This window comes from Melospiza melodia, chromosome 5, assembly GCF_035770615.1.
Source record: "Melospiza melodia melodia isolate bMelMel2 chromosome 5, bMelMel2.pri, whole genome shotgun sequence".
Lineage (NCBI taxonomy): Eukaryota > Metazoa > Chordata > Aves > Passeriformes > Passerellidae > Melospiza > Melospiza melodia.
In genome coordinates, this window is record NC_086198.1 from 38,114,323 (window position 1) to 38,128,507 (window position 14,185).

The 14,185-nt window shown below is 41.6% G+C and overlaps 1 protein-coding gene across 8 annotated transcripts in view; it reads left to right on the forward strand.

The window, feature by feature from the left end:
* The window catches only part of JADE1 (jade family PHD finger 1), a 74,244-nt gene that overhangs the window by 36,466 nt on the left and 23,593 nt on the right, over positions 1 to 14,185 (forward strand). For all 8 annotated transcript variants that reach the window (XM_063157104.1, XM_063157102.1, XM_063157099.1 and 5 more), the window contains exon 2: positions 2,336 to 2,413. In XM_063157104.1, the coding sequence (XP_063013174.1) occupies positions 2,362 to 2,413 (52 nt within the window). In that variant the 5' untranslated portion in view covers positions 2,336 to 2,361. The remainder of the gene's footprint in view (positions 1 to 2,335; positions 2,414 to 14,185) is intronic.

Sequence of the window (14,185 nt, forward strand, 5' to 3'; positions counted from 1 at the left end):
AAAAGGAGATGTTGGGTTTTTTAAAGACACGTGGTAGGAAGAAGAAGGTTCCATCTTTTTCTTTATTTTTTTTTTTTTGAATTTGCAGAAAGTATGTTAGGAGAAGATCAACTCAAAATGCACTTGTCCAGAAAGATGTGAAGGAGCAGAACTCCAAATTTTCTTGTTTGTTGCAAGTTCACGGGTGTGTCTTATTGTACATAAACTCTGTTGTTTTGCTTATCAGTGTATTGTGCTTTTCAGTCCATATGGGAAATAAACCAAGAAATGAACCAGAAATATACAAATTACACTTTTGAGATAGAACAAATTTCCTGAATTTTCTTCCAAGTTTCCTTTACTTTGTTTATGGGAGATTTTTGCTAAGTGAATATCTTCTTTTACATTGCTGTTATTAATGTGTGAACTAACAGAACAAGTACCTTACAGATAGATATTCATCCCTCTAGTTTTGGCCTTGTAAGAACTAATTGATTTTTCAGCTCTGTTTTAGCCTGTTTTGGATCTGAATATTGGCTTTCTGTCTTTCTAAGTGACTGTATAGGAATTTGGCTCTGGATCTCTTAAATTTATACCAGATCTGTATTCAGTGGGTTTTGATGGTCCTGGCTGGTGTGGGTATTTATCTACTGGCAACATTTCCATCTCCCATCATACACACAAAGTTCTGGCCTGCTTCAAAGCAATTTTTGGAGAGAATTCTTTTAGCCCTGTAAGAGGCTGCCACTGATGATTCTTTATTCTCTGGCATCAGACACTGTATGTGAACTTTTACTCTATGAAGTGGTGACAAAAGGTCTTGGTGATGTGAACCATTCAGCTTCTTTTTAGTGAGCAAACTTTGCAGTTCAAAACTGTTACATGTTTCAGTGACAGGTGTGTTAAATCCCACTCTGAAAAGTCAGTCTGTGGGAGGGAGGCTTCCCCCCAACTCTGTTTACAGGTGTAATATGAAAAAGGAGGCAATCCTGCAATGCTCTTGCTCTTAGCACTGTATTAAGTTCTCTGCAAGCAGATATTTTTGTGCCTTATTGTAAATAGTGTCAGGCTTTTTTAGTTTTTTTTGGGTTTTCTTATTTTGGGTATCAGTCTTACAAAAGTTGAAGGCATTACTGAATTTCTTACAAAAATTGAGCTGTGCTCTCAGTGAACAAAATTGGAGCAGTTAATTCTTGCACTGAAGGACCACTGCAAGGAGTTTTGTTGAGAGGGTTTGAGAAAGTCTGAGCTCAAATGGAAATAAGGTTAGATTTTCTGCACTTAGCTAGAAGCAAAGGAATATTTTGGCATCTGATCTCCAAATCTGTGTGCAGAGGTGGGTAATGAGGGATTTGCTGCCAGCAGAGTGCCCAGACCTTGCTGTGATACCAAGATTGATATGTGATAAGCAAAGACTCAGGGGTTTTGATGTGCATCTAGAGTCCTTGTCAGTTTAACTTATGGTGGATATGCCTTTCTGGACTTGTCTTGTCGTGTCTTTGCCTGCTCTCCAACTTGCACTTTTTAATAGCTTTTTACATGTAAATACTGACTAGCTATTTACAGCTTCCTTGTTTTTACTGAACTTGGCTTCATTCCACAGGGAATACACGTGAAAATGTCAGTGCCATGAGAACACCACTTAGAAAGATTTGGAACTTTTGGCCCACGTGCTCATGAATTTGGTATTGGTAGAAATCTGGCAATTTGGAGGAGCCTCTGAGTAATCATCTGAATAATCTTACTCCCAAAGAACAGTTAGTGTTAGGCATGGTGCTGAAATGTCCCTGCAGGAGGAAGTAACCCTCTCATCGTAGAGGGTGGTGCTTTCCAGGGCATAGATGATGCATGTTTAGTTAATCTGGGAAAACTGGGCTTGCTACTGCTGATGTTTTGTTTTTTATGTGTAAATGGATGACTTTAATCTCAGATTTCGTAAATCTGGCACTTTAAACAGGAACAAAATTGCTCCAAAAATATATTAGCCAAAGTAAATATTGACACAAGCAGGAAAAACGTTATTGTATTGCGAATCTAGTGGCAGAATAGGCAGGGGAAGTTAAGCACATTGGCTGCGGATATTTAGTGATTTTAACGCCTCTCAGGACAAAATTCAGCTTTTTGGTGGGGGGAAAGCATGGGTGGGACTGTCACTGCCACTCTCCAGTGCTGTTCACCTGCTCCTAGGATAACAGCCTAATTAAGCACCCTTGAGAGGTTCCCTGTTCATCTTTCAGCTGCTGCTGGAGTTGTTTGTTTTCCTTTGTGTGCTGTAAATGCTCGCATGCCATCAGAAGCGCAAGCTGCTGAGTGTGTGTCATTACCTGGGGTTAAGTGCTGTCTCATTGCTTCCCAGGCTGCCTGCTGTTTCCCGGGGAGATCATGAAACGACATCGGCTTCCTAGCAGCAGTGAGGACTCTGACGACAATGGCAGTAAGTGCTCCTTTGGTGGAGAGTGCAGGAGGTTACGAGCTGGAAAAACGTGTCCTAACGCAGTGCTCCATGTGCCAGAGGCATTGTGCACATTGGTTGGGCTGGGAGCAATGGGTGTTGTAATGATCTGGGTCATTGTGAGCACAGGTGGACTGCAGATCCAGGATCCCCCATTGAACTGACATTTTAGTGAACAAGATAAAACAAGAACTAAACTACAACATGTAGCTTTAAAGAATAAAATAAAAGAAGAGCTTTTACCAATTAAAATATGAAGCAGTTAATCTTGGAATTGAAGTTCTGAAATAGGTACCATTGACTGACTTGTTACTTCTTACAGTGCTTGTTTATATTGTCATTTGCTATGCAATATAAACCTTCTGCCAAACTTGAAAAATTTTCTACAAATTCATGTCCTACAAGAAGTCAGTGGTCATCTTGGAAATCTTGGCAAGCAGCATAAATTATCATTATAAGGACAGAGTGAGCATGGAGATATATGCCCGTGGAAGTTTGCATAAGGATTTTAAATTTGCTTCAGTCTTCTCACACAGTGGGCAAGTATAGTGCTTAAACTTAAGCAGAAAAGAATTAGAGACCCTAAATGTTGTTCCTCACTGCATTTGAAGATTTTCTTTGAGGAATTGCTTACAAGAGTTTGAATTCAGCAAATCACTAATTTGGATACAGAGTATATTTATGGTTTTTAATTGTTCCTGTACTGCTGTAACTAGCACACTCTGCCGTTCAAATACGTACAGTATAAACCTTCTGTCAAACTTGAAAAATTCTCTACAAATTCATGTCCCACAAAAAGTCAGTGGTCATCTTGGAAACCTTGGCAAGCATCATAATTTAATCATTATAAGGACAGAGTGAGCACGGAGACATCTGCTGATGTTGTCCATGGAAGTTTGCATAAGGATTTTAAATTTGCTTCAGTCTTCCCACACCCTCTTACACACTGGGCAAGTATAGTGCTTCAAGCTTAAGTAGAAAACAAGAACAGAGCATAAAAGTTGTTCATCACTGCATTTGAAGATTTTCTTTGAGGAATTGTTTACAAAAATTAGAATTCAGCAAATCACTAGTTTGGATACAGAACCATATTTATGGTTTTTAACTGTTCCTGTTCTGCTTTAATTAGCACACACTGTGATATCTCTTTCTGTCTTGTGTTTGGATTCCAGGGACTGATAATCTTTCATTTAAGCAGAAAAAACAAGGGGTGGGGGAGGGGAGGGACAAAATACCATTTTGGGGAATGTGCCAAGGTGTCTTATTTGCCCAAATGAGCAAGTAGATTGCACTTGGCAATACTGCAGCCTAGCCAGTTGTCAGGGAGGTTTTTGTGGTTTTCATTTGACCTATCTGGATGCACATCTTTAAGCCTGGGTTTTTTTTTTTTCTAAAATTTCAGTCTGAAAATGATTGGGGTAGTTTCCTAGGTGCTTTTGAATGCTTCACTCTGAGAATTTACCCCTGTGGTACACTGTGGCTCCATGTGCTTCACCTGCATGCATTTCATAGGTGTGTCTGTGCTGCCTCTGCTCAGGTATGGCTAAAGCTGCCTCTCTAAACAACCCTGGGCAAACTGGTGCTGAAATCCAGTAGTAAAGGTGAAGGGATTAGAGAAGGTAAGAACTAGCAGTTTGGTTAGGAGTTCATCCAAATAAGGATTGAGCAAAATCTGTTAGAGGTGAGGAATTGGGCTTGGTTTTGGAGAGCTACCTGCAGCTGGGGGATTTTGGAAGAAGAAACCCCAAACCAATCAGACATGTTTATATTGGTTAGAAGTTTAGTTGAGGTTATTAAAATTGACATCTGTGTACTTCCTTGAAGGTGATGTGTACTTCCCAGAAACAAAGTTGTGTTTTTATTTGTAAGGTAAAGTAGCAGCGCTCATCATGTCTTCCATTAAAATTTAGCTTCACCCTTTTTTCATTCCTTAGCAGCTTTATAAAATAGTGTTTCATATTACTAATCTTTATTTTCACTCTCTTAGCTATTTTCTTTAAGCCTTTGATCTCTTCATGTGCCTTGTGTAACAGCTTTTACCAAATAAAATATGAAGCAGTTAATCTTGGAATTGAAGTTCTGAAATAGATACTATTGACTGACCTGTTGCTGATTACAGTGCTTGTTTGTAATGTCATTTGATGTATGACTGTTTGGAATAGAGCTATCAACTTAGTGAATTATATTTTCCACAATATCTGTTCCATAGATCATGATATAAGAAAATTAGTTTGAAAAAGAAAAGGAAAAAACCTCTTGCCCTTTTATTATATGTCTATTTTAAAGCCTGGTTATTGCAGATAACTTCACTGAATGAATTGCATGGCAAAGGTAGTGAGATTTTAAAAGTTTTTTCAAATATTATTCGAATATATACCATTTTCTTTGCATTACACTTGTTCTTTCCTTGATTATGTTGATTATGGTTTTTTTGGTTTTTTTTTTTTTTGCCTCTTGTTACTGGGTGAATTAAGATATAGGTTCCTGCATACTCATTCTATTTCTATATACATGTTCAGAAGGAGTGTTTAATGTGGGGTCAGCACTTCCAAGGCTTTTTGTCATTCAGACTTCCCTGAAAAGAATGACTGACTTAGCTTAGGTCCTTTCCTCTTTTCCTGTTACAGGAGATACCAGTGGTTCCTTGCAACTCTATTTGAATGTCAAGGGTGTCCCCTTACAGGTTTCACCTTCACAGGATCTCTCTTGCCTTTGGTAGAATTACTGATTACTCTTCACTATGTTTGTTTCTGTATTCTTACTTTGCCAGTAGTATCTCTGCTCCACTGTACTTGCAGTAGTCTTAGAAGGGGAAGCAAGTTTCTCCCCACAAAAATATGAAAATTTCTCGATTTTTTTGTGGTATGTGTTGAAGGCTTCAAGATTTTTCCCCCCTCAAACAATATAAAAATTTCTACTGATTTTTTGTGGTCTGTATTGAAGGTTCCAAGTTTTTCACTGGGTGTTTTTCCTTCTCACAGTTTCCAGAGCCTGACAACAATTAAATTTGACTATTCTGGGACAACAATTACATTTGACTAATCTGGGTGTTTCAAACAGACATCATCTAATTGAAAATCTGCAATTTTAATCAATTCCTGGTTGGAATCCTGTTGGCAAACACATGCTTCCCTTTCAGTCAGTGGTGTTTCCTGACCCTCCAGTGGACTTGTTGCTTCATGGTTTTTGAGCTTAGGGCTCAGCCTTGCTCTCTCTCATCCTAAATGAGGATTGTGCCTCCAGCTGCTGCAGTTGTGCAGCTGATTTCTGCATGCCATGCTTTACTAGGCTGTGATCAGGCATCTCAAATTCATCATGAGGGTCACTGAGGAAATGTGGTTGGACTAACCTGAATGATGGTGATTTTTTGGACTAGGCTTGTGCAACCTGGAAAATATTTTGAAATCTACATTTTATTCTCTTGAGCTCAGGATCCTGAATATTTTGAATGTAATAGTAACGACGCCACTAATAATGGAATTTATTGAAAAAAAAGGAAGTTGTTTTTCATTAGATCACTGAACTGAATCAGTTTCCTTGGTAGTCACAAGGAAACAAAGCTCATACCCAAGTGCTAAAAATAAATTATTCTGGAGATACAGTAGTTCCTCAGAGGGAGAAAAAGGTGCTCTCATCTTGTGAGATGAAAGAAGGGAGAATGGCTTTCATTTAGGGGCAAAATAGAGCAGAGAAGAAAGCTTAACAGCATGGCTACAGTCCTGGAGTATGTACATGTATTTACTGACTCATGATATTTTAGTGTGGGTGTTTTTGTGGTTTTTTGCAGAATTTTAAAGACTTGCAACCTAAAGACAGCACCCTTGCTTTCCTCATCACTTCTTTGCCCTCAGACTTGATTATTTTCCTAAAGCTAAGCTCCAAAAAGTATTTCTTTCATGTACTTCAACCTAACTACTAGAACTTGTTAAGCTGTGTCCCCTTAGAATCAGAATTCTAAATCCTCATTTCAACACAAAGCCTAAATAGCATATTTGAAGCACTGGGCAGGAGGTGTCAGTGCCAGTTTTGCCTGGCAGTTCTGAAGTGAGTCCCTGGATATCTGAGCATGTTCTCGGGGATTTCATTTTCTGAAATTAGAGGTCACTATTGAACATCTTACCCGTGAAATATAATTGAATGAAAAATGACTGCAGGCATTGCTCTGGATGTTGAACTTTTGTCTAAATACAGAGGAATGGTGTTGAGAGAGGAGGCTTGGGGAAGTGCCTAAGAGTTTTTGCTCCTGAAAGCTTTTCTTCTTTGCTCACCTGGCAGAGCTTGTTTGTTCCTGTGGCCTTCCAGATAGTGCAGTACAGCAGCTATAATGGACATTCATATTAGCCAGGCCCTTCATAAAAGCCTTGTGATGTACATGCTGCATTCTTCAAAGCCTGCAGAAAGGAGATCAGTAATGTTCACCTCAAATCCATGACACTCCTGATTTCTGGTGGCTGGCTTTGATAGTTTTTAAGCAAATTTTGTTACACTGCATTTCAACTTGCTGCTCCATTGCTAAACCTTCTCTTTATGGTTTGGGGTCTCAGTCTCACTCTAATTAAATGTTAGATAGTGAAGCTGTTTCAGCTTTCCTGCTCAGTGTTTGACACCTGGCTTTTTAGTCTCATTGGTCTGTAAATCTGCAAAGGTGGTTTGTGCTGAATATTCCATATGCTGTTTCCTGGTGAGATCAAGTTGTGCAGTGGAGGAGTTCCCATTTATAGCTTCAAGGCATTTCTTTTTTGCATAAATTGGTTTGACATGTGGACAGCTTGTTTTTTGAGAAAGGTCTGAAACTCATGGGCATTTGTATAAGGGATATTGTGTGAAATCCAGGCACTCCTTGCTGTCCAAGAGAGTTTGTGTGCTGTTTTCCATGAGCAAGGAATTCAAAGCATGATTTTATTCAGACTTTGCTTGCTTTTTCATTAATTCTTGGAGGGGTTATCAATTTATCACACTCCTACATGCAGAGTGTCCAAGAGGAGAACTGAAGACACTTGCAAATGAAAAATACTTCCCAGATTTACAGAGTTTCACGTGAGTTCTGAGAAATGAAAGATTTAATACCTGTGGATTATGGAATAGAGTTCTGTAATTTAGGCAGACCCTTATTGTATCATTGCTAAACAAATGTTATTTTAAAGTTAAACGAATTTTGCCAATATCCATTGCACTGACTGAATGAGGAGAATCTTAGATTTAGAAAGGGCTTTGAATCCCAGTGGGTTCCTGTAGTGTTTGAGATGGATCCCAGGGTGCCTTCACAAAGGTTACTGAGTACATAACCTTGGGGGTGTGTGTCATTTACTGTGGAATTGCAGCTGCTGCTGGCTTGAAATGTGGCGATTGCATGTGCAGAGCTTTGTGCAGGAAGGAAGCTTTTTTTGTTTTTCATCTGAACCTGCCAGGAGGGTAAGGGATGGTGACAGAACAACAGAATGTAATGTAGTCACAGTGCTCAGAATTTGGGCAAAGCAGCAAGAGGAGTGGTCACTGTGTGCCTTTGAGAAAGGGTTGGTGAGTGATGGCACATGGTAAGAACCAGCATCTTACTGGGAGATTAAACTCAGAGTGGGGCAGAGTGGCTTGTGCTGAAGTTGCTGGAACAATCTGGAAGAATGGTTGAAAGGCTTATCTTGCCTGATAGGGTATCACATCTGAGGCAGGGACTTGCCATAATGATCACCATCATTTGACAGGAGGAAAAGTGCCAGGAAAACAGCAGCTCTGGACAGGAGGACAGCAGGCCACAAAGCTTTTCAAGGAATTAGTAAATAAAGTCCCCTGGGAAAATGTTTTTGCAGGTGCTGGGGTCCATCAGTGCTTGTCAGTTTTTAAACACCACCTCCTAAGGGCACAGGAGCAGGCAATTCCAGCAGGCAAGGCAGAAGGCTGGGCTGAGCAGGGATGTCCTCTTGGATGTAAGCCAAAAAAGGGAGGTGCATTCTGAGTACAGCGAGGTCAGGTGACACGAGAAGAGCACAGAGATGCTGCTTGCTACTGTAGGGAGAAATTCATGTGGCCAAAGCTCACGTGGAGTTGAAGGTGGCCAAAAATGTGGGGAACAATAAAGAGTTTTGTTAAATACATCAATGGCAAAAGGCAGTATTGAAATAGCATCAGCATGTTACAGGGTGAGGATGGTCACCCCACAGACAAGGACAGGGACATGGACAAGGCATCACAGCATCCTCAAGGAACTAGCTGATGTCACTGAAAAACATTTCTTGATAATTTTTGAACAGTTTCAGGAATCCTGAGACATCCCAGCTGACTGGAAGCTGTTAAATGTCATCACAATTTTCAAGAAGTATGAGAAGGAAGATCCCAGAAACTACAGCTCTGTCAGTGTCACTTCAGTAATCATGGAAAAAATCAGTTTAATCTGGTAAAGTCATGGAAAAGATTATTTGGAGAGGTATTGAAAAACAGCTGTAGGATAATGCAACCAGCCAGCACAGCTTTGTGAGGGGAAAGTCCTGCTTGTTGAATCCTTTTACAGCAGGGTGACCTACTTGGTTGATCTAGGAAAACCAGTAGATGCAGTCTTTTTGGAGTTGAGCAAAGCTTTGCACACTGTGTCTCATAAGATCCTTCTGGACTAGATGTCCAACACACAGCTGGATAACCCTGTCACATGATGGGTGAGCCACTGGCTCATGGGTCAGGCACAAAGGATTATAGGGAGTGGGGTGACATCAGGGCTCCCTCCTCGCCCTGTGCTCTTCAACATCTTCCTAAATGGCCTGGACAGGGAGCTGAAAGGAATGCTAAGCAGCTGTGCCAAGGACACTTCATTGGGAGGTGCTGTCAACTCTCCTGAGGGCAAAGAGGCCCCGCAAGAGCTCAGCAGATAAGCGAGATGAGGAATCACCAACCAAATGAATGGCAATTCGGACAAGTGCAGGATTCTGCACCTGGGGTGGGGCAACCCTGGATGTACAGACAGACTGGGGAATGAGATACTGGAAAGCAGTGCCACAAAAAGGGTCCTGGGGGTCCTGTTGATGGAAAGTTGAATGTGAGTCAGCAGTGCCCTGGCAGCCAGGAGGGCAGCCCTGTCCTGGGGACATCAGGGACAGCATTGCTAGCTGGGCAAGGGAGGAGATTGTCCCCTCTGCACTGGGGCAGCCTCAGCTCCAGTGCTGGGGGCAGTTCTGGGGTGCCACAATATAATAAAGACATTAAGCCATGAGAAACCATCCAGAGAAGGTCCACAAGGATGGTGGAGGGTCTGGAAGAGTGGCTGAGATCACTTGGTCTGTTCAGCTTGGAGAGGAAGAGACTGAGGAGAGACATTGAGGTCTTCAACATCCTCGTGAGGGGAAGCAGAGGGGCAGGTACAGATCCCTTCCCTCTCATCAGCAGGGACAGGACTCAAGGAAATGGCATGAAGGGAACCAGGGAGGTTTAGGTTGGGCATCAGGAGAAGGTTCTTCACCCAGAGGGTGCTTGGGCACTGGAACAGCTCCCTAGGGCAGTGTCACAGCACCAGCCTGACAGAGTTCACAAAGCATTTGAACAATGATCTCAGGTTCATGATGTGACTCCTGGGGAGGAGTGCAGGGCCAGGAGTTGGACTCCATGATCCTGGTGGGTCCCTTCCAGCTCAGCACATTCTGTGATGCCATGATTCATTTTTGGAGAGGCACATTCATTTTTCTCTACAAGACTGCTAGATTTGAGTACACCTAAGTCCACTGGAGTTTCAAGGCCTTGACAACATCATGTTATCAGCCTGTGAATGGGAGGTGCTTAAATTGACTTTGATAACCTGTGGTAAACTTGATTTAAAACTTATGGTAAAACATTGCTACCATGGGAATTGGTCTGGGGCTCGAGTGGCACTTGGGTCTTGTGCTGAAAAAGAAGATGAGGTCAAGGAATTCCACACTGCTTTAAGAGTGACCTGTGCCTCTGTGTGTTCTGAGATGCTAAAACTTGAACCCATGCTGCTGAGGAAAGGGATGACAGGTGGTAACTTGTGTTAAAGTGTTGTGGCAGGGACCTGCAGGGATGGCTCATTATGTGTGTCAGAGACTGAGCACTTGTGCTGTGGTGCTGTAAAGCACTGCAGAGATCTCATGGATCCACACATTGTTCAGCAGCTGCAACTGGGGAGTCGTCAGCTGATAGTGAATTTCAAGGAGCATTGCTGTTGACAAGAGATAAAAGGCTATTGCTTCTTGTGTTTTGATCTTGGATGAGATTATTGTATTATAATGTGCTATAAAGATAAGGAAGATAGATGGGCAAGCCCTCCAGCACAAGGAAAGTGAGAAAGGAAATTTGGCTTTGTGAAATTCTGTCTTAGGTGGTGTTTGCTTGCATGCTGCTTTCTGAAGACTTTGGCCCGGCCAGCTCCTTCTGTGCCTAAGGTAGTGGAAACTGCCCCCAGAATAGTTTGCTTCTGTTTGCTTTGTGCTGGAATTTGAGTCCAAGCAGGGAGATATTTCTAAGTGCTGCTGTAAGGAGCTGTGGCCAGCACTAAATGGAGAGATTGAACACCTCTGTTTTCTCCCCGGGCTGTAGATCTTTGTGACAGCGTTGGCAGCAGCACCTCGTTGGTCTCAGAGTGAGCTGCAGAGCAGCACAGGCATCTGCAAGGGCTGGTGCTAAGCAGGAGTGACAGGCAGACGTGGATCTGTGTCAGGGCTGCTTTGCTGTGTCGTGCTGCCTGCTGGAGCAGGGGAGCAGCAGTGGATTTACCGTGGGAGAAGTGTAAAGAAGTGAGGCTTTGAAGTGTTCAGAGGCTGCAGCAGCAGGTAGTTCTGCAGGGACACAGCTGGGTGCCTCACAGGTGGCTTTACAACAGCCTTGTGCATGATACCTAATAGCTGAGACTTCTCTGCTCATGCTGAGCAGTGTATTAGTTGTGGGGTAGAATTCCCTGGGGCTTTGAATTGTTTTATTGGTTCCAAGCAATTTTCTGTTTTGATTGGATTTTTTTTTTCCTTGGGATGAAAACGTATTCTTGACAGATCATTTAATAAAATGATGCTGTTAAAATTGATTAAGTTTTTCCTTTTGGGAAGCCTGTGTTCTTCACAAGTGGGGAAAAAGAATGCACACTCCTTGATTGCTTTCTTTTATTATCAGGAGGCGTGTGTGTTACATACACCCCGTGGCAGTATTATAAGAACACTGTATTTACAGTGTGAAGTGTTCATAGCAGCTTTGGGGAACAGAAAAAAATTCCTGTTTGAGTCTGAGAAATCCTTTGCAGCACCAGTGGTGTGTTAGAGCTCTGCCTCCCTTGCTGAGGATGACACCTTTTTCATGCTTTGGGATTCCTTTTTGCTTTTTTCCTTTAAGTAGATAAATGCAAAAGGAGAACTAAGAGCAGGTAATAGGAGTAGGATCCCTCTCCCGTTGTTCTCAGTGATGAAATCCTTTTAAAACACACAAACACATTGATTATCTGAAAGAATCTGAACTGTGAGAGAATCCAAATAATCTTGGTCTCTCTCCTAGAGTGATGATGCTCAGTAGGCTACTGTGTTCATCCACTCATGTAACTCTTAATAAGATCCCTTTTATCTCTGATGTCTAAACAATGATGGAAATGCATGTTTTGGATATCTGTATTTGGCTTCATGCCTTGGACTTGTGTATTTTTCATATTTACTGTTTCTCACATGGCTTATGGTAGCATGGGTTTAACATCTCACTGTTTTTCCATCTGCTGAGAAACTCATTCTTCCCATGAGGTATATAATGGTATCTTACACAACTTTTATATCTTCCAAATCCCAGTGATTCAGACTTGCCTTACGATTATTGAAAAAAAATGAATTCTGTTTTACCATAACGGAGTTTAACTCTTGTCTTGATCTTTAGGTGCTTTTCTAGTCTTGGTGATCCTAATCCAGTTTGGGACTAGGCTAGTACTCTTTAAAACTTGATGAACACAGTGATTTTGGATACTTAATTGAAGAGAATGATTTTGGTGAAGTGTCTGGAATCTTCCTGAAATCACTGAGCTAGCTTCATGTGCTTATTACAGTACAGAAGAGCTGTTTTTTTTTTTTAATCCTGTGTTTTGTTTTGACCAGAGTAGATTCTGCCTTCTGTATAATCCAGGGGTGGTTCTGCATGCACTCAGATGTACAAATCAGCTCATTAAGCACTGAAGGAGGTGTAATGGGCTGTGAATTACTGCTTTCAGTGAGGTCTCTTTTCTGGATTTAGTCTGAAAATATGGCAAGGATGCTTAATAGACAAATAACATCCTAAATTTTCCTCCTGCACTTCTATTGGTGTAGGCAGAGTGGGTGGATGGCTTATTAATGAGGGCTTTGGGAAATTCAGTGCCTTGGGCTTGGCCCTGGTGAAGACAGTGACATTTTCCCATTAGCTTTGATGGAAGCAGAATTGAAACTCTGTTTGGGATTTCAGAAGTAGTTAGATTCAATGCTCTCATGGGCTGGATATTTTGCTGTCATTTGGCTGGCTCTTTCAATTTCTTCCTTTCTTGTCTAAGCAGTGGTGCTGGTTTGAATCTGAATTCAAGGCTTACAGTCTGGCTTTGTTTATTCAGTGAGTAAATGTTTTCCCTGTTGACGTGGAGCCCTTGCCAAAGGTCATCTGCTAGCTGCAGTGTGTAGTAAAACCTCAGTCCCATGAGGAATTCTTCCACTGTTTTCTCCTAGCATTTATGTAGTTTGCACTGCTCAGAAAAATCCAGCAGCCCCTTCAGTAACAGTGTTTCCACTGTGAGTTCACCAGTGTTGTGTGCAAGGAAGAGGCTGTTACAGAACTACCTGAGAAACTTTCTTTCCTTATTCAGTGGAAAAAAACCCCTTCATTATAATAAATGCTGAGGAAGGCTGGCTGTGTTTGACTTGTCTCTTAAGCATGGAAATTTTATGTAGTGTGCTTTCATACACCACTTAAAAAATCCTTTAAAGTGAAGCTCCTGTAGTTTTGATGATAAGAGTTAGTTGCCCTTTTGTGAAACGTGGAACAGTTAATTAATCCAGTGACCAAACCCTTGTGTACATGGACACAGAAGGATGCATTTAAGACACTTGTTCTGATGTGTAAGATGAGACAGTGAGGAAATGGAGATGGGTGATATGGCAGGGATTGTCTTACTCCTCACCTTTGTAGCTTCTTTGTGGCATGAGAGAGACCTGGAAAAAGCTGCCCATACTCTTTTTTAATTCAGTTTATGATCAGCTGTCATCAGAGCTGAATTAAAGGACACTGGTAAAGACCCAGAAGTACATCACACTGCCACTAGACTAATTTTGCCACATGCTTGCCTTACTTGGGAACAGCTGTGTTAAAGCCTCCAGACTCATCTCTCACCCATGGCATTCACATTCCCTGAACATGATTCTTTCACCCAGGGTTTTTCTCCTGGGAAGCTGAAAGGCAGCGAGAGAGGCCTCAGAAAAAAGAAAAACAATTCTTATCTCATTTGCTTCTCCTGTGTTTTGCTCACCTGGAATGTGTTTAGAGATTGTTTACCCACAGGTGATTGTTTCACTGCATTCTGCTGTGGGTTATTTTCACTCTTTGGTCAATCAGGGCCAAGCTGTGCTGGGACTCTGGAAAGAGTCACGAGTTTTCATCATTATCTTTTTAGCCTTCTGTAAGTATCCTTTCTGTATTCTTTAGTATAGTTTAGTGTAGTATAATTTAATATAACACAGCATAATAAAGTAATAAATTGGCCTTCTGATAAGATGGAGTCAGATGCATCATTCTCTCCCCTCGCTGGGGTTGCCTGCATTTACAATACTCACC